General features: G+C 34.9%; 1 protein-coding gene across 2 annotated transcripts in view; it reads right to left on the reverse strand.

The window, feature by feature from the left end:
- Positions 1 to 20809, reverse strand: part of LOC145243688 (monocarboxylate transporter 2-like) — an 82537-nt gene that overhangs the window by 17328 nt on the left and 44400 nt on the right. The window contains exons 6-7 of one of the 2 annotated variants that reach the window (XM_080106748.1): positions 15207 to 15253; positions 11644 to 11779 (exon numbers count right to left, since the gene is read on the reverse strand). In XM_080106748.1, coding sequence (XP_079962874.1) covers positions 11772 to 11779; positions 15207 to 15253 — 55 coding nt within the window. In that variant the 3' untranslated portion in view covers positions 11644 to 11771. Of the gene's footprint in view, positions 1 to 11495; positions 11780 to 15206; positions 15254 to 20809 lie in introns of those variants that run through there. The other variant, XM_080106747.1, reaches the window with a different exon arrangement.

A 20809-nucleotide genomic window follows, 5' to 3' on the forward strand; every position in this document is an offset into this window, starting at 1 on the left:
TGGCTTTTTGTTAGCCTTTTTTACTTCAAAAATGTGCCTGCGCTTTTAAATTTGGCCTTCTTTGCTTTTTTTTGTGAAAAATTTGGCTTCAAATAATTATTATCGTCTGCCAACCCAGGTAGAGAGAGAAAAAAGAGAACGCTCAAGGGAGAGAGAAAAAAAAAGAAAATTCATTTATTATTGACAGATTAAACACAGACCGTTTGGCCCATCTAGAGCAATGGATGAGAGAAGAACACAGCAAAGAGAAGCAGCAAGAGAGAGACAGAGAATCAGACGACAGCGTTTGCGAGAAGAGGAAAGACAATCAATCCGTGATCGAAACAGACAAAGAATGCAACAGCAAAAGCGTAATATGAGCCAGGATGAGCGAGAATTACATCTTGACCATTTGAGAAAGAGAGATCACGTAAGGAGAAATAATATGAATATGGAAGAAAGACAGCAATTTCTAGAAAACATGAGAAACAGGGACCTTGTAAGAAGAAATAATATGAATCAACAAGAGCGCCAAAATCATCTTGAAAATGAACGAAATAGAGTTCAACGTCATAGAAATGCCTACAATATGAAACGCCAAATATATTACATTGGGGCCATGGATGTCCGATGTCAATTTTGCAGAGCCTTAAGATTCCAAAGAAAACAACTAAATTGCTGTCATAACGGAAAAGTAATGCTACCCCCCTTACAAGATTACCCCGAAAATTTAAGATTATTATATGATGCCAACAATGCAGAGAGTGCAAATTTCAGGCAGAATATAAGAAACTATAATTCTGCATTTGCTTTTGCATCTTTTGGTGCCAATATTAGACCCCCTCCAGGACGTGGACCCTATTGTTTCCGTTTACAAGGTCAAACTTACCACTACGCAAGCAACCTCCATGCAAATGACCCTGAAGAGAGAAGATATGGCCAGCTGCACATCATAGAAACCAATAAAGCCATACACAATAGAGTACATGCTCCAGAAAATGCTAACTGTTTAGTGTCTGTTTTTCAAAAGATAAATGAAGCACTGATTAATAATCCTTATGCAGCAGCATACAATAATATGAGGGATATTGAACAACAAGAACAAGAGAGAGCTGCAATTGAGAACGTGTCACCAAGACAAGTAACCATGCACTTCATCCCTAGCCCTGACAGAAGGACATACAACAACCCATCAGGCAATGAGATTGCAGCCATATTCGTTGGTGATGATGGTGCACCTCCAGTACATCGTGATATCATTGTTTATCCCATAGGTCAACAGAGGGAGAGGATTGCTTACATCTCTTGCCATCTTGATCCCATGGTTTATCCTCTTCTCTTTCCGAATGGAGAATCGGGATGGCATATACAAATGGCTCATGTGGCACAACGCTAAACTCGTGTTCGCACCAAAGTCACCATGCAAGAGTTACTCATACCGGCTAGCAATCAGAGATGGCTTTAGTGCTTTGCATCGAGCTGGAAAAGTATTGCAACAATATATTGTTGACGCTTATGTGAAGGTGGAGGGATGCCAAGCACAATTAAGAGTGGCACTTTATTCGGGTCTCATGGATCACCTAGGAAGACAGAATGAGCATCAAGAGGCAGGTGTTCCAGTCATTTTGCCCTCTACATTCACAGGAAGTCCGAGAAACAAGCATATCAAGATGCCATGGCGATCGTCTGCAAATTTGGAAAACCAGATATTTTCTTGACATACACGTGTAACCCAAAGTGTCGAGAAATCACAGAGAACCTTGGACCGCATGAAACAACACAAAACAGGCCAGATTTAGTTGCACGAGTTTATAACATGCACCTAAAGGAACTTATGATTGATATCAAGGATAGACATATATTTGGTGTTCCAGTTGCTCAAATCTATCTCATTGAATTTCAAAAGCGCGGTCTACCACATTGCCACCTTTTGGTAATGCTGCGAGAAGACAAACTGAGGACAAGAGAACAAATTGATGAGATGGTTTATGCTGAAATACCTTCATTAGACTACCCAGAGTTGAGAGAATGCGTGAGAACATTGATGATCCATGGTCCATGTGGGATATCAAATCCTAATTCTGTGTGCATGGTTGATGGAACATGTGAGAAAAAATTTCCAAAAGATTTCCTTGAAGAAACGAATACAAATGTATCCGGATATCCAGTGTACAGACGGAGAAACAATGGAGAAAACGTACAAGTTGGCACTCATGAGGTTGACAACAGATTCGTTGTCACATACAATAAGTATCTACTGGAAAAATACCGTGCCCATATTAATGTTGAAGTGTGTTCCTCGGTGAAAAGCGTAAATATTTATTCAAATATATATATAAAGGTCACGATTGTGCAAACATGGAAATCAGACATGTTTTAGAGAATAATGAGCCCACTGGAATACATGAACACAATGAAGTTAAACAGTTTTTGTCATGTAAATATGTGTCTCCTCCAGAGGGCTTTTGGAGATTGTCAGAGTTCAAAATGCATGCTCAATCCCACACTGTTTATCGCTTGGCTGTACATTTGCCTGATGAGCAGCATGTTTACTATAGAGAAGGGAATCAAAGACAGGCGGCAGCAAAAGCAGAAGAACGTGACACACAATAGACAGCTTGGTTCAAACTCAATCAAACAGATGAGAATGCAAGAAATCTTTTCTATTGTTCTGTACCTGAGCATTATGTCTTCAACAAACAAGCAACAAAGTGGACACGGCGAATTAGATTCAGCAACATTTTAACCAGAATGTACTCTGCAAGTCCTCGAAATGAAGAAAAATTTTATTTGAAGATGTTGCTCCTTCATGTTCCCGGAGCAACTTCATTCAGCAATTTGAAGACAATCGATGGTCAAGAAATGGCCACCTTCAAAGACGCATGCATCAGACTGCGCCTGGTTGAGAATGACAATGCATTGCAGGAAGCTTTGACAGAAGCAGCAGCTCATCAGATGCCACGACAACTATTATCCATGTTTTCCATGTTGTGCGTCTTCAACCAGCCCGTGAATGCTCTACATTTATGGAATGAGAATAAGCATTTTATGATCGAAGATCTGCTGCTTAGATATGATAACATAACTGCTGAAAATGTTGCTCTCCACTTTCTGAATACCTTATTCATGGAAAATGGCATGAATTGCAACATGTTTGGTCTGCCTGAACCAGTTGGAGATCATCCTGGACATGAAGGAGATGTTGGAAACTCTAACATAGATGTGACTTCTCTTAATATTGAACAGAGGCAGATATTCAATGCTGTGGTTGCAAGTGCCTTCTCTGTTGAGCAAGGTGAGCAAACAGAAAATAGATTGTTTTATGTGGATGCACCCGGTGGTTCAGGAAAAACCTATCTTTTCAACAAGTTATATGAATACCTTAACGCTAACAACATTAAGACAAACACTTCTGCTTGGACTGGTATTGCTGCAACACTGCTGAAATGCGACAAAACTTTGCACAGTATATTCAAGTTTCCGGTTCCCCTAAGCGAAACAAGTGTCTGCCATGTGCCACCGAACTCTGAACAGGGAAACTTTCTGATGCAAGTTAGTCTTCATTATTGATGAAGCTTCTATGATCCCATGCTATGCGCTGAAAGCCATTGATAAATGCTTGAAAGATATAATGAACACCCACACTGCATTTGCTGGTAAAGTAATCTTACTTGGAGGCGATTTCAGACAAGTACTTCCGGTTGTCCTGAGAGCTCCTCCTGCTGCTGTGCTAGATGTGTGCCTCAAACGCTCAGACTTATGGCACAGCTTTCATCACATGAGCCTCACACAGAACATGAGAGCAAATTCAAATGAACAGGAGTTTTCAAGATGGCTTCTGCAAATGGGCAATGGATCACTCCAGAGTTCTCTTGATGAAGTGGCTCCAGATGTTATTGACATTCCTGAAATGTGCACATGTAATGGCTATTTGATATCGGAGGTGTTTGACAACTGTACGGCTGAAGAGATGAAAGCAAGAGTAATCCTATCTCCAAAGAATTCTGAATGCTTAGCGGTCAATGAGGAAATTTTGAGAATGTTGCCAACAGAAAATAAAACGTACCTCAGCACTGATTCTGTAAGTTGCGACGAGGAAGCACAAAATTATCCAATGGAATTCATTAATTCTCTCACTCCATCTGGCATGCCTCCTCATAGGTTGAATTTGAAAATTGGAGCAATAATTATGCTACTGAGAAACCTCTCCATAACTCAAGGACTGTGTAACGGAACTCGACTAGAGGTCATTCAGCTTCACGAGCACAGCATCAAGGCATCAATAATCAGCGGTTCTCACGCTCATAAGAGAGTACTTATCCCAAGAATAAAACTGAAACCTAGCGATGCCAATATTCCTTTTGTTCTTCATCGCACTCAGTTCCCAGTTCGCCTCTCATACTCAATGACAATAAATAAAGCTCAAGGTCAGACTTTTGATAGAGTTGGCATATATTTACCAAAGCCATGCTTTACTCATGGCCAGCTTTATGTAGCGTTCTCAAGAGCAAGAGCAATGAAGACTGTGAGAGTTAAAGTCCAACATCTTAATGATTCCACACATGGCCACAGAAGAGGAATCACATTTACACGAAATATCGTATACACAGAAGTCATCTAAAATTGTCCATGTGTTTGGGTTCCCTGAGGCAATCTGAATAGTGGACGTATATGGGAGAAAAAACAGATGTAATGACAGTTTATAATTTTTAAACGTTGACATTTGAAATGTATTTTAAGTAATCAAGCATATGCATCTAAACATCAAGAACATATTCTGGGATAGTTTTGGTTAGGTTCAACGTTAGGTTCAAATATTTTTGAACAAAATGCACAGGTTTAACCCATTACTGTGCGAAATTAACAATATCATGTTTTAAACACTCTAAGTCTCCATTATATAATAAGTATATGATAAATAAGCTAAAAATTAAATAAAACTTTTGAAAATATTTTTAAATAAACATATTTATAAAACATAAATGAAAATGTATTTATTGAGAATATTTGGAGCACTAATATCGTGATTTTGGTATATACATATTTACATACATTTTACCTACCGTACTCTTCATTTACTATTTAAAAAAAATAGTACACAGGGTGAATTCGTCGGCCAGGGCAGTAAAGGGTTAATGTAAATGTTTCAAGGTACGGATATGTGATGGGATAATGTGTATGTGAAAAAAAAAGAAAAGAAAACGTGAAATTTTCACGGGTCCAGCTAGTAATAATAATAATAATAATAATAATAATAATAATAATAATAATAATAATAATAATCACGAAAGACTAGTCCAAAACATTAGAAGATGTATACAGGAAACAAATTGGATTACAAAGGCAGAACACCACTGATACAGAAGAACACAGAGAAAGGAACTACCTTCAGCAACTATAGGCGTATCACGTGCTTAACCTCTATGTGGAAAATATTAACAGCACAAATGAGGGAATAAATCTACCACTCCCTGAATAATCGTTGACTTCTACCCGAGGAACAGAAGGGATGCCAGAAAGGAAAACGAGGAACACATGATCTGTTATACATAGATCAAAAGATCATATAAAGGAGGTAAAAAGGAGAAAGAATTTAGCCATGGCATAGATCAACTACAAAAAAGGCGTACGACAGGAGCCACAAACATGGATAATAGAATGCGTTAAAATGTATACAATACCTATCAGAATTATCCACGTGACAGAAAATGGAGACTGGAATTGACAGCAGATAGGCAACACATAACAGAAATTAACATACAAAGATGCATCTTCCAATGAGATTCACTATCACCATTGCTGTTCATCATAGCCATGATACCCCTGAACAATATACTGAGAAAGTGCCAAGCTGGATACAAGTTTTCTAATACAGAGGAAAAAAAGAACCATTTGATGTACATGGGCGACCTGAATTTTTGTCAAGGACCGAAAATGACTAGAGACACTAATAAACTCCACTGGATCTTCATCCAGATTATCCAAATGGAGTTTAGTATGGAAAAGTGCGGTATGGAAAGGGAAAACTAGAGGCAACAGAAGGCGTGGAACTACCCAACCAAACGGAGACGAGGGGCCTAGGGGAACAAGACGCCTATAAATACTTGGGCTTCTAGAAGCAGACACTATCAAATCCACAAAAATGAAAGAGAGTTGGAAAAGAATACCTCAGGAGAACAAGAAAACTTCTAGAAACTAAATTGTATAGCGGAAACCTAATACATGGGCAGTATCACTAATAAGCCACTCAGGACCGTTCATAGGGTGGACCAAAGAAGGACTGAGACACCTCAATTAGAAGACTAGGAAACTCATGACCATGTACCATGCACTACACCTAAAGGACGGTGTTGACCGACTCTACGTGAAAAGAAAAAGAAGGCGGGAGAGGGCTAGTTTGTATAGAAGACTGTGTGAATGACACAAAAAGTATTTGAAAAATAACGCAAAACATGGAAAGGATAATTATGGCAGCGAGAGACTGAAAAAATCGACAAAATAGGAAACAGGGAGACAAAGGATAAGACGAGAAAAGAAAAATTGGAAGAAAAACAACTACATGGAAGATTCATTAGGATGACAAAAGATGAGAATAACGAAATCACTTGGACATGGATGCGAAAAGACGCATCGACTGAGAAACTGAATCCCTAAAAACAGCAGCACAAAATAACTCGATAAAAACCAACCACATCAAAGCAAAGATCGTAAACCACAAGAAAACAGTAAATGCAGACTGTGGGCAAAGAGACGACACGATAAACAATATAGAAAGCGAGTGCAGCAAACTGGCCCAAAAGAAATACAAGAACAGACACAACCAAGTGGGAAAGGCAGTACACTGGGAATTATGCAAACAATTGCATCTCGAACGCACAGACAAATGGTACAAACATAAACCGGCAACAGTACTTGAAAACGAGACTCACAAAATCCTATGGGACATGGACATAAAAATTGATAAACCTATCCAAGCAAGAAAACCGGATGTCGTAATAATTAACAAGAAAGAAAAGTCCTGTCAAATCGTAGACTTTACTGTTCCAACTGACCACAGGGTAAATATCAAAAAAAGGAGAAACGGAACAAATACACAGCGCTAGCTAGAAAGTTGAAAGAGATGTGGAAGACGAAAAAGATCAAAATAATATAATTGTAGGAGTACTATGAACGATACCGAAATTAAAAAAAAAAGAATGGGAGAAATTGGAATCAGAGGAATGACTGGAAAAATTCAACGGGCAACAATAACGAAAGTAGCTGAAATATTAAGGAAACCCCTTGATTGTGGAGACTAACACACACGAACCACAAGCACAGGCCAGACAAACTGCTGCAGAGGCAAAACATGGAAGCACATAGAGTAAATTAGGGTCCTCTCTGGAGATGTCTCTATCACATGGAAAGCCATTTTTAATATAGGCACATATTCCATGTCGATGGCGAACTTTGGGGTCAGATTTGGATGTTAAGTTAGAGTATCCTTTAATTACAAAATCGTCTAGGGTAATTGTCGGTCCAGTGCCGGTTTCGCTTAGAAATAATAGGTCTGGTTTAATCTCCTGTAATTGGGATTCAACCTCTGAAAAATTGGAACGTAGATCCCTGATATTGGAGAAGGAGACATGGTAGCGGGGGTCTACATTGGAAGTTGGAGTTATGGATTTACTCATGTATTTTTTCTGGAAACTTTTCATGGTGGAATTTTTGGGATTTGTGGAACAGGTCGACAGACTTGGTTAGAGCACGATAGAGAGGGAAAGTAAGAGAGAAAAAGGAAAGACAAAACTTTTTTGTGGCACATGATAAGGTAAAGCCGTAACAGTTACCCACTAATATGGCATCGAGAAGCCCCACCAGAAGCTTCTGCATGGTCCAAAATCCATTCATTAAATGGCAATACAGTAGCCCCAGTACTTTGCACCTGCTGATAGGACAGCCTCCTTAGTGGTTAATACAAGGTTCGGGTCCCTGAGTATCAAGCGGATAACATCAGCCCAGATAAAACGTTTACCTCCAGCATCCTTACTAGTGACATGGCCACAAGGACAGACACAAAAACAACATTTCCGACAACTCAGACTACTGTTCACGCAAAAATACTGCCAACTCAGAATACAGCTTTTTCTTCTTCCTTTATCAGAAAACTCACTCATAAATGAGGATTGATGGACAAATTAGGAGAAGCAAGAGTTACTGAGCTGACGATAACTCATCCACAATGCATTGTCTACTCTGCATTAAAAAATAATAATAAATAAATAAAAATAATAAGTATTTTACTTATTAAAAGTCCAATTGAAAGGTTTAGGGGAAAGTATGATGATAGATTCCCCTCTCACTAACTGAAAATAAGTAGAAATGCTAGACGTGTTTTTGAAATATCAAAATTTATTATACATTTCATAAAACAATCAGAATAAATATATATATATATGAATTGCAAACTGAAATAAAGTTAAAATTAATATTTGCATCAATAAACCACTTATTTGTTAAATAGACCCGTCTTCAAATGCAAAGTATTAAGGATTGTTATAGGATGAAATTACAATCCCGCGTTTGCAAATTTTTTAAAAAGCTAACAGTTTTTATGTGCCATGATTCTCTAGATGAAATACTTCGTCGTTTTATAGACATGCGAAGTAAGGGGGGGGGGAGAAACAGAATATAAATGTCGCACCTATTTATGCAACGTTAAAATCATGTAATAAAACAATCAAAATATATATATGAATTACAAACTAAATTATAAAGATAATGAAGAGTACTGGAAATCTGGAGTGAGTTGTTGTCACTCAGTTTTCAGGAAACACTACAGGCTGTTTTCAATGAGATCTTTGATGACCTGTGTGAAATCTTGTGAGTCAATAATAATATTCATATTTCAACCACAGATCATTAGTAATTGTGTGCATAGGAGTACAGCTATATGTGCTTACATCTCCAATTAGCATCTACATATACGCATACTTATCCATATATAGCGATATGCAAAGTACATACATCTATAATACATGCATTCCCATGTATACACACGTGTATATAAATACTCATATGTATAAATAGACAGGCATGCATACGCATACATGTGCACATATACATACACATATATACACAAGCTTGCACAGATCCACACACGCATACACATCAACACACATGTGTGTATGTACACATACATGTGCACATGCACACACATACTATTACACATACATAAAAGTGAGCACACAAATACACATACATATACACATATATAATGTGCATACATATACAAATATATATGCATAGATTAATATACATGAGCATATAAGGCAGCACAAAGGCATACACATCAACATATGCATTATACAGACAGAAATATACATATATACATCAAAGAAGCATATATATATAAATTATACACGCATATATATATATATATATGTCTATATATATATATATATATATATATATATATAGAGAGAGAGAGAGAGAGAGAGAAATAGATAGATAGATAGATAGATAGATAGATAGATAGACAATAAGAAATAATAGAAACATAAGTATTTTAACAGGTCTAATTGTAAGGCCTACATTTAAAACTGTGCGTGCGTGCCCATATGATTTTACATATACATACACATAAATGTACATATATCTATACTCATACATAGACATACACATACTTATGTATACATACATACAAACATATCACAGATATATATATGCCGTCATGGAATTTCCAGGGATCTGCTATTATTATTGTTGTTGTAACAATAATAATAGCAGATCCGTGGAAATTCCACGGTAGTTGAAATTTTTTTAAACACATTATAAATAGAATTAATAAAACAAAAATAAATCAAAAGACGACGAATTTAAAACAATTTTTTAGCGAAATCTTTTAACCATAAAGCTAAAAATGATTGATTTAAAAAATTAGATTAGATTTTAAATGAAATTTTAAATATTTTTTTATTTAAATTATAAAGGGATGTCAATTCGCTTACTTTTTAGAAATGTTAAACATAAAAACTTATAGCCTCCTCTCAACATGACTTTTTTTAAATGATAAAATAAAATAATAATTTTGAGACCGTAAACAGACAGCCATGTTTTTTTTTTAATTTTTGGAGAAGAAATTGTTTTAATGATTTTGAACTGATAAAGGGAAGAAATTTGTTTATGCTTGCGATGTTGTTTCTTTTGTGACACTGGAAGCACAGAAAAGTAAATTACTATTTAGATAATAATAATAATAATAATAATAATAATAATAGTAGTAGTAGTAGTAGTAGTAGTAGTAGTAGATTGGAACCACATCAAATAATCTTGAAGAGGCAACGAGTATAGAAAACCAGAGGAAAAAAAGCAATAGTAACTTCACTGGATGAGTGCGACAACGACTGGACCTTTCGGGAGGCTTATTGCCATCCAAATTCCAGTGAAGATCAATGGTCAATGCTTGCGGGAAGTCACTGGCTAGCGGTAGTTATGATAATTCAAATTCTTTTGCAAAGGTTATCGAAACAGATGGATCGTACTGGAAATCTGGGGTGACTCAGATCGAGGCTACCGACATAGAATCTGTGTCTCGGTGGCCGTACTCAGACTCCCCGGAACACCAGTTGTTGTCATTAAGTAATCTAAGATGATGGCCTGTGTGAAAGCCCCTAGTGAGTACAAATAATAATGATTATGACGATGATGATGGTGATGATGATATATGACTTACGTCGACTTTGCTTTGGCTTCGATCTAATGCCAACTTCTAACATTGTACCCTCGATCGGAACCCGCCCCCTATCTGTCCATCTCTGTCTATATTACGATTTCATGGATACACAAATGTTTTAAAATAATATGTTTTTTTTTACACAGTGATCACCACTTATCAAGGCCCGGAAGCCACTCAGGGATAAGGGTTATTGCAAGTACATTACGTTAGTGTGGAGATTTGATGAAGTGTTTAATTAAGGGGGCGGTTCATTAGGAATTTGTTAACATTGGACTTGAAGACATCCAAGTTGTAGTCCGGAGGGAAGCAGACAGACGGAACAGAGTTCCACAGGCGTGCAGTTCTAAGAAAGAAGCTTTGTACATGGAATCCACGTTTTGATTTAGGTACAGATATAGAGTGGGGGAAACTTTTCACAGTGGATTCAGCTAGACGAGTGTTTTTCGTGAAAGATTGGCGAGGGGGGACCAGAGATTGGAGTTCAGACGAGCACCTGCGATGGAAATAACGATAAAACAAGGATAGGCTCGCAACGTCTCTTCTGTGGGAGAGAGGTTGCAGGGTAGAGAAAAGGGCATCCTCCACTAAGCCACAAAGTCTATTTTGTACTCTGTCAAAGCAGGATAGGCTGTTTTTAGCAGCTCCTGCCCAGATATGGCAACAGTATTCCATCCTTGGACGTATTTACGTGTGTGAAGTTTAGTACATGTATGAAAACATATAAAAAGCTCAACTGAAGTGTCATGAGTATATTGTCATCCTATTTTGAATCACATAATTTTTCGTGCGAGAAAATTACCTGCTAAAAATCCAAACAATGCTGTGGTCAAGCCGTAGCATGTTTCGACGATGCTCTGTGCAGAACTGTGTTTGTGCGGACCGACGAGCTCCAAGATGCCGATCGAGTAGAGTCCAGCTGGGCAGCCCATCCACATGGACAACAGGATACAGAAAACCACCAGCATGATGTATGACTCTGCGAGATTCAGGAGGGCCATGGTCAACCCGAAAAGCGAGGCCATCGTGATGTAGATGTGAATGAAATTCACGTTTGTGTACTTCATTGCGAACCCGATCAAAATCCTAGACGAAAACAAAAGCAGGAAAAAGGGTGTAATCAAATGAGCTTTTATGTTGTAACCGAAAATTGAAATTTCGGGAGACTTCGGACCCAATATTAATTTTATCACAACGTTTTCGACTGCGCATTGCTTCGACCACCTTCGAACAAGCGTCGGATTCACTTAATGTGTGCATCATATCACACCAAACTTTCCAGATTTTATTATTTACCGCAAAATAATCGACTAATACGAATGAAACAATTTCTTTATAACAATGATACACTAAACTATTCCATGTTCTCACGTACGTTACCTTTCACACACGGTAAAAATGAGATCAGCAAAGATGTCGGTTACTGATTAATAGGATATTGTTAAAAAATTCCAACTTTCTTTGGAAAACGAATTGTTCTGAAGTCAGATTTTCATCCCATAAATTAACATAGTACAATTTTCTAGAAATCCATTTAAAAAGTGACGTTTTATTAATTTGAAGAATATTTAGCTAAGAATGTGTGAAGAAAATATTGTTTTAATTTAATTGCTTCAATTTAAAAAAAAATAAATAAGAATTCGTTTTAATAGTTGAAATAATATTCAGTGTGTAATGGCTTTTTTTCTTAATAGAATTGACCCTGGCAAACATTTATTCTTTTACAAAGAATAGAATCATAAACAGTAAAATGATGGACTTTCACGACTGTTTATCAGCTGCTGAATAATAACATATTAAGTGCAGTATTTATGTTATTATGTTATGTTATCTTATTTATGATGTTCTTGATGCATCAGTAGATTTAATCGTTCCCCATTATAAAAGAAACATTAGAGTGGTTGGCAGTAGTCGACGGCGACAAACGTTCATCCTTCATGTGCTACTACACAAAGATGAAGGGCATCTTTCCTAGGAGTGCTTTATATACAATTGATCCTCACCTTATACTGGAAGCGGAGCATCACTTATATTTTTGAATCTTTGGTTTGGTATGGCACAACCCCAGAAAAATATCCAAAACAACGTGTATTCTATGCGAGGGTTCTTTGTATCTTCATTAGCGAACTTTCAAGCAGGATAGACGTGTTTAGGATGCTGTCTCTAATGTATCGAAATGACCCATCCATTTATCAATCTATCTGTCTGTCTGTCTGTCTGTCTGTCTCTCTCTCTCTCTCTCTCTCTCTTACGCGCGCGTACATAAGTAGCATGTTACGCTACTCTCTTTTCGTAAAATAAACCTTTTTCTAAATCAACATCGGCGTCCGAGTGTTTTTTACGACAAAAACGACACGATTGTATATAATTTATACATACAACAGTAAGTGAAAACATTACATTAAAAGAAGGCCGTAGAAAGGAACAACCGAAAGCTGTGTGATAAAAACGGTGGCAACTGTCCGAAGAATCCTAATGTGTATGGAAATAGGTTGGAAAATAGAAAAATGGAAAAAATCTTCTTTGCCATTTTCGCTTATCTCTTTGGGCGAACAGCGGAGGTCAATTCAAGGAATTCAAGGAATTCGAAGCTTGGAGAATCTGAAGAAAAACTAAGCAGACAGAAACAAACTTACACAGCCTAAAACAAGTTGAACTTTGCAAGTTAAAAATAATATATTCAAATATGAATTAGTTTTGTGTTGGTTATATTTCGTTTTCGTTATAATCTATCACGAGAAATTGAAATGCAATACAAAAGATGATATCGTTTATAAAATTACCATCATCATCATCATCATCATCACTATAAAAAGATTATTCCATTAAATAAGTTCAATTTAAACATCAATTAAACTGATTATAAATTTAAACATTACAGTAATTTTCGAATTAGTTCAAGTACTTTAAAAACATCAATTTGTATAGAAAACTGGAAAAATATATTTAGAATTTTTAAATGAGGATTGATAATTGGGATAATTTGGATTATTCGAATTACTATTCTCATTTTAACGTTTCGATCGATGAAACCTCCGGCCTTCTTCAGGTGCTTTTTGTTAAAAAATCCCTGGTGCAATGGATAACAGTGCTAAGCTACAATCAGTTCTATGAGACAGACTTCTAGAGGTTGAAGGTTAAACCACTGTTCAAGCGACACTAAGAAATACAAGTACAAAATTTTAAAGCCTTCTACCTTGTCATGGCTGACGTAACGACAGTGTTAAATAAAGGTTTCCTATGAAATTTCGTAAAGATTTCTAAGTTCAACAATACACATTCGAAGAAGATCGGTGGTTACATCGACCGAAAAGTTGTGAAAATAACATCCAAAATGAGAACAATAGTCTCAACAATTGGAAAAAAATATGAAAAAATATCAAAATATTTTGTTACAATTAAAAAAAATCAATAAAACAATTTTTGTTTGCAATTTTCACGTGAAAGTATTATTCAGTGCTTCTTTATTTGATGACCCAAACAGTGGAAATTCGATGTTAATTTTATGTGTAGAAAAATAATGTTTATAATTACAGCAACAAAACAAAGTTTTTATTAAAAATTTTCATCTTTTATAAACCGCGTTTGACATCTCAAGTTTGTTACGCAAAAACATAAACTCAAACATCGAGTTATCATTCTTACTTGTTTGTCTAAAAACTGTGCTTTAAAAATTGTGTTTTATTAGTTTAAATATTTCTTTTGTGTACAATAACACATATGGATGTTAATTTTGGTGACATAACATATTTTACTCAAAAATAATTTATTTCAGTTTGATTGTTTATAGAATGCTAAGTGGTTAAAGACACGGACTGATGACCTGGGTGTGCCAAGTTCGAATCCTGCTCGTTCCACAGAAATACTTTCACTTCGAATGTCATAAGTATCAGGTATCTTTTTTAGAAAGAACGGCGGAAGTAAAGTATAACATGGCTGGCAAGTTTACACGCAACCAATATTAACGGCAATTGTACATGCTTATATTTTTATTAAACATATTTTCACTCATATGAGGAAAAATGAGTAGGCAAATCAAAATGATTTTTTTTTCTGTTGTTTCTTTAACGGATTCCTTAATTGCATTTCCTTTTAAATAAATTATGTCACCAATGATAAAGTTGACCTCAGTTTGCACAACATAGCAATTAGCATCGTATTTGCCGATTTTTGCTTGGGTCTTTAAATTAAAAAATCACTCTTTTACGTACGTGAAGTCCAACAAGTTCTCAAAAATGAAAGGAGGAAACATAATCTTTATCATATTAAATCATAATCAAAAATTAATTACATCCTCAAATTCTTAATATTTGCATTTCTTTAAAAGTAATTAATTTATTAACGTTTCAATATTGATATCATTCAGTTTAATTTTAATATATATGTTGATGAATTTAAATCTGAATAAAAACAGTATTGTTTTAAATGACGAATCAGCACAGAGTAAGAAATATTTGTGAAGATTCTAAAAGATTTTCTTTTTGAAAATCTTTTTTCTTTTTAATTTTTTCACCTGAGTTGAAACAGAAAAACCGTTTCTCCGTCGTGAAATGTGGATCACTGAAACGAAAGAAGAAAACATGGAAAAAGAAAGGTTTAATTTCTTTTTTATTAACGTGTATTTTTTTAATTGCTCCTAAAGCGATAGCAGGGGGCTAAAATTAGCAAATGTATTCTATGAATGAAATAGCTTGGGTTGTATAATAACAACAAATAGATTCATTTTCCGAACTTTCATCATTTTCCGCAAATTTCCTTTTGTTCTTGTATTCATTAACCTCTGTAAATACAGAAAATACAATTCCTTTTTTTTTTCAAACTTGTTACTGATGAGAAAAATATTCACTTTTTTGCTATTTTATAGACATCATTAATGGAAAAACGATTTTTGTAAAAATACTTCCATTAATCATTCGTAGGGCACATACCTATGACCTACTTGTGTGAGTTCAGAGCTGTGTTGAGTTAGGTTCATTTTAGAGTTAAGGTTATCAACGTAGGTAGGGTTAGTTAGGGTTAGTGTTATAATTTGCACGTTAAGGTCGATAAAAATCTAATTTCTTACGTCGAATTCGGATTAATTTTAGATTATGATTATTGTTAGGCTTTAAATTGGAGTTAGGGTTTTCATATTGAGATCGATGAAATCTCTCCATGCTTAGGGTTAGCGCAGTCTTATGGCCCATGTCTCCCCGTCGAGAGGAAACCCTCATATAAATGTAATATAAACGCCACTGTAGAGCGTATCACGGAATACGAAACTGCTACGTACAGACAGAGATACAAGAGATTCCATTTTCTTAAGTAATAAAATATTTTGTTTTTTCTACAATCCGCATTTTTGCTTCATTTCTGGCGGAGTTTTTTGGGCGAGAACTCCACTACAAATGATACCAAATTTTTACCAAGAACAAACAAATAGAATTTTTGTTGTTTTGCTTTTTAAATTTTCATATATGATCTTTTATGTATTAGTAAAAAGTTCGTAAATAGCGGCCATCTTGAATGTTTAAATGACGTAATTATAATTCATTTTTACGAGCACAATTTTTCCTTTTAATTTTGGTGGAAAACAATGCCCAAAAAGAACAAAATAAGATTAATCTCGTCTAATTGAAATGCCATTGCAATTATCTTGATACTCTCAAATCCACAGTCGACTTTTCATTATAATAATATTTAAACTTTAATGTTAACTAAAGAAAGATATATTGTTTTCTAGTTTCATTGATTTATTTAAAATCATGAAAACGAAAACAGAAAAACTGTCTTGTAAAATTAATTATAACCCATAATTAATTTAGCTGGAAAAAGAAAACGTGGGTTTAAAATAATTGTTTGAATGTGAAGGTCATAACGTTTTAAATCCATCGTTCAATTTAGTAACATCCTACTATACAAGAAATCATATCAAAATGCTCACATAAACTGTTTAACTTTATGTTATGTTAATGGCACTAATAGGTATTAATGTTGTATATGTTCTGTAAAATAATCTTTGTTTTTGCATTGATTTGAGAAGAAAGAAAAAACAACAAATGAAATGCCCTAAAATGACAAATACAAGCTATTAGTAATCACTTTAGATAATTTTTATAATGGCACGATTAACATCAACCGTTTTTGGCCACTAGGATACATAGAAGACATCAACGTGTACAACACACGACTAATCGTCCACTGTGGATGCGGGAAATATATAAAAATAACAACGGAGAGGACAAAAGTTCCAATCTATTTACGTATAGGGTTGAGCTTTTTTCTTGCTCTGATCTTGATATTAAAAGTCTACTTTTTCTATCGAAAAATTATTAAACTTCCTAATATACTCAGTCATGAATATGCGAGCGACTACATGAAGGTTAACGTGCATATTTCCTTGAAAAACGAGCGTTAATTAATTGCTTATTCATTTTTATGCTTTCTTATTATGTGATTGATTTCATTTCACTTTTACGCTGAATCCTGTTTATGCATAGTTTCTACATTCTGCATTATTTGGTCGAATTTAGTATAAAAAAGTTCTAGCACATTGAAATATTTTTCTCTCTCTTAATCCAGCTCTTTCTCGCTCTTTGTCGCTCTTTCTCTCTCTCTCATACACACACTCTCTCTCTCTCTCTCTCTCTTTCTATCTCTCTGGATATATATATATATATATATATATATATATATATATATATATATATATATATATATATACTAGCGAGGGGGGTCTTTGCCCGGTTGTAAAATATTCTTACATATGATATTTTAATTTGCTCAGCTTTCATATATATTAGCGGGACCTGTGGAAATTCCACAGGGGACTTATTCACATGTAATATATTGATGTTGGCATTCTGTAGATGTTCAGCGTAAATGGAGACGCCCTGATATTATTGTAGCTCTTTTGTTAAAACTACAAAAGTATTTATCTAAGCTAGCAGGGATGTCCGGCGTAGCCCGGTCGTAAAGTACGCTTAAATATAATATTTTAATTCTTGCATATTTCGTATACAAAGTTAATATTCTATCGATTTTTATATATAATAAAGTTGCGATTTCAACAATAAAAAATATATCTATATGACTTGGGTTCATCAGCTTGAATCGAAATCGAATCCCAAACTAATGAATATATATATATATATATATATATATATATATATATATATATATATATATATATATATATATATTATTATTATTATTATTATTATTATTATTATTATTATTATTATTTGGGGTAAACAGTTACATATGGTCGCTACAAATAGCCATCTGTTTCAGTCAAAGAGACTTCATCAGGCGACCTGGAACCTCTCGATGCCAAAAAGAAAAAATGAAAAATGGGATAGATTAGAGAGAAATTAAAGAAAAATGGAGCTCTTCAAAAAGTATAAAAAGTTCATAAAGAGTTTATAATACATTACGAGCTCTCTAAAAAAAAAGAGGATTGAAAAAAAGGAGATAGAAAAAAAGAAAAAGGAAAGATTGCATTGCATTAAGACCTATTGGAAGATATTCAAAACTTTTCACAACAGTATGTGAATTTGAAATAAAATTAAAAATGGGTCATAATTTTATTTGGGCTGTGAGTTGTACAGGAGGTTGGTGTGGGAGGGGTTCTACTTATATCGAACGTGTCACCGAAAGAAAAGGACTTTGCATTTGTGTGATTTTACTCTGAGAGTTACGTGTCGTTATGCGTTAAGTTAGGGGTGGGGGGATTGACTAATGCAGACATATTCATGCTGAGGCATATATATATATATATATATATATATATATATACATACATACATACGTACCAAATATACAAATACATACATACATGTGCGAAAGCGACACAAACATACACACGTAAATATATACATAAAAGAACATACGCACACGCAAGAATACAGCTATATGTATAGATACACAGATAATCACATGTATACAAATATACAAATACGTACAAATATACAGGCTTACACACATATACAAATATACACACGTATATATCCATATACTTATGCATATATACACACATACACACACATATATATAGACATATACAAATACAGATATAGATACACAAACACACACAAATTCACGCACACACATATATACATATATATACATGTATATATACATATACACACACATATATATATATATATATATATACATAGACATCCACACACATATAAATACATATATATATACATGAGCAAATGCATCTATATGAACATCTACTATATACGTATGTACACAATAAATATACACAGGCGGGCGTCTAGCGAAATAAACCTACGTACAGAGGTATTTTATACAGACATAAGTATATATTTAGTTCAATAGTATCAGAATATTAAAAATTAAAATGGATTATATTTAAGATAAAATTTTCACAACCCATTCAATCATTTCACACTCAACTCTTGCAATAATTCACACAACACTTATCTACAAGGGAGCATCACATCCGCCTAAAACACACAACCTCTCTAAACAAGGAAACCAACAACCCCCACTAGTTTTAGGAATCCCTCACGGAACACTAATGCCAGGTTAGAAAAAATTAGACCTCAAATCATCAACTTATCCACATACACCTAATGAAAAAACGAAACAGAAATACTAAAGCTGGGCCTCAAATTCTGTCTTACTCCTAAAACCAATATAGCGGAACTAAAAAAGACCTTAAAGAATTCGAACGGAAATTTAGACGAATAGAAACATTAGGTAACAAAGGGGATAAAAGTGATTCTTTAGTAAAAAATAAATCAACATATTTTCCATACAAACAGAACACAAAAGAACTAAATGCCTTCTTCGAAAATCTCTAGAACTTCAACCTTAAAAAAAGGCAAAACCACAAGCAACCTCACGTGCAAGCAAAATCAAGCACTCGTAATAATAACGACATAATTATAAAAGAAGCAGACAAAGGCAGTGCTGTAGTAATTATGAAACAAAAATTATAGAATTACTAGCTGACAAACACTACTATAAACCCATTAGTACCAACATAGATAACACCACCATTTCAAAAATCACACAACTTTGTACAACACACAACACAATATTAAAAAAGAAAGACAAGGACTTCCTCGCGAATTTCATTACAAAGACAAACAACTTCTACGGACTGACTAAAATACACAAACCCGACGAAATAAAACATCGATACACAAAACTCAGAATATATTAGCGCCCAAACCCTAGTGACCTCACATTTTGACCCATTGTAGCAGGACTGGCCTGTCCGACAAGCAGACTTAGCAACATAATACCCTTCACCCTTCACCAATCAAATCAAGATCTACATAACGGATGACATTCACTTTCTTACTACCTTACCACATACAGTAGAAAATAGGACACTATTAGTTACATTTGACGTTAACAGTTTATATAGTAACATACCCCATGAATTAGGAAGAGAAGCAATAATATTTTGGATCAACAGACACACACAAACACTACATCCTAGATTCACAAAACAATTCATATCGATAGTATGGACATAATCCTAAATAATAATTCCTTCGAATTCAACAATGGCAACTACATTCAAATACTAAGTACAGCAATGGGAAAGAAAATGGCACCAACATACGCAACCCTTACATTAGCCGTCCTAGAAAAAACTTTATATGAAAAGATAGAACAAGCATTTGGTCACAACACTAAAAAAAAACTGTTTATAGAATCCTGGAAAAGATACCTTGATGACTCCTGTGGAAACTCACATGGGTGGACATCAAGGACTTACACACCATACTTCAAAACCCACACCCCAAAATTAAATTTACCCTAGAACAAAGCTCTACAGAATTACCCTTCCTACACATACTTATAAAAATTAAAGACAATAGCATTATCACAGACATCCACCGCAAACCTATAGACACCCAACAATACTTACACCTTAAAAGTCATCACCCTAAAAGCTGCATAAAAGCCATTCCCTATACCCTAGCACGTAGAATCTGCACCATAGTCACAAACAAAAACAACGATCCGACTCAACGGGCTATAAAATGAATCTAAGAAAAAGAAAACACCCACCACAATTTATAGACAAAATGATCCAGCTAGCAGTAAATATAACAGTAGAAGATTTGAAACCCCCTAAAATCGAAA

Source organism: Euprymna scolopes, chromosome 22 (assembly GCF_053919585.1).
Source record: "Euprymna scolopes isolate OS-2025 chromosome 22, ASM5391958v1, whole genome shotgun sequence".
In the NCBI taxonomy this organism is placed as follows: domain Eukaryota; kingdom Metazoa; phylum Mollusca; class Cephalopoda; order Sepiida; family Sepiolidae; genus Euprymna; species Euprymna scolopes.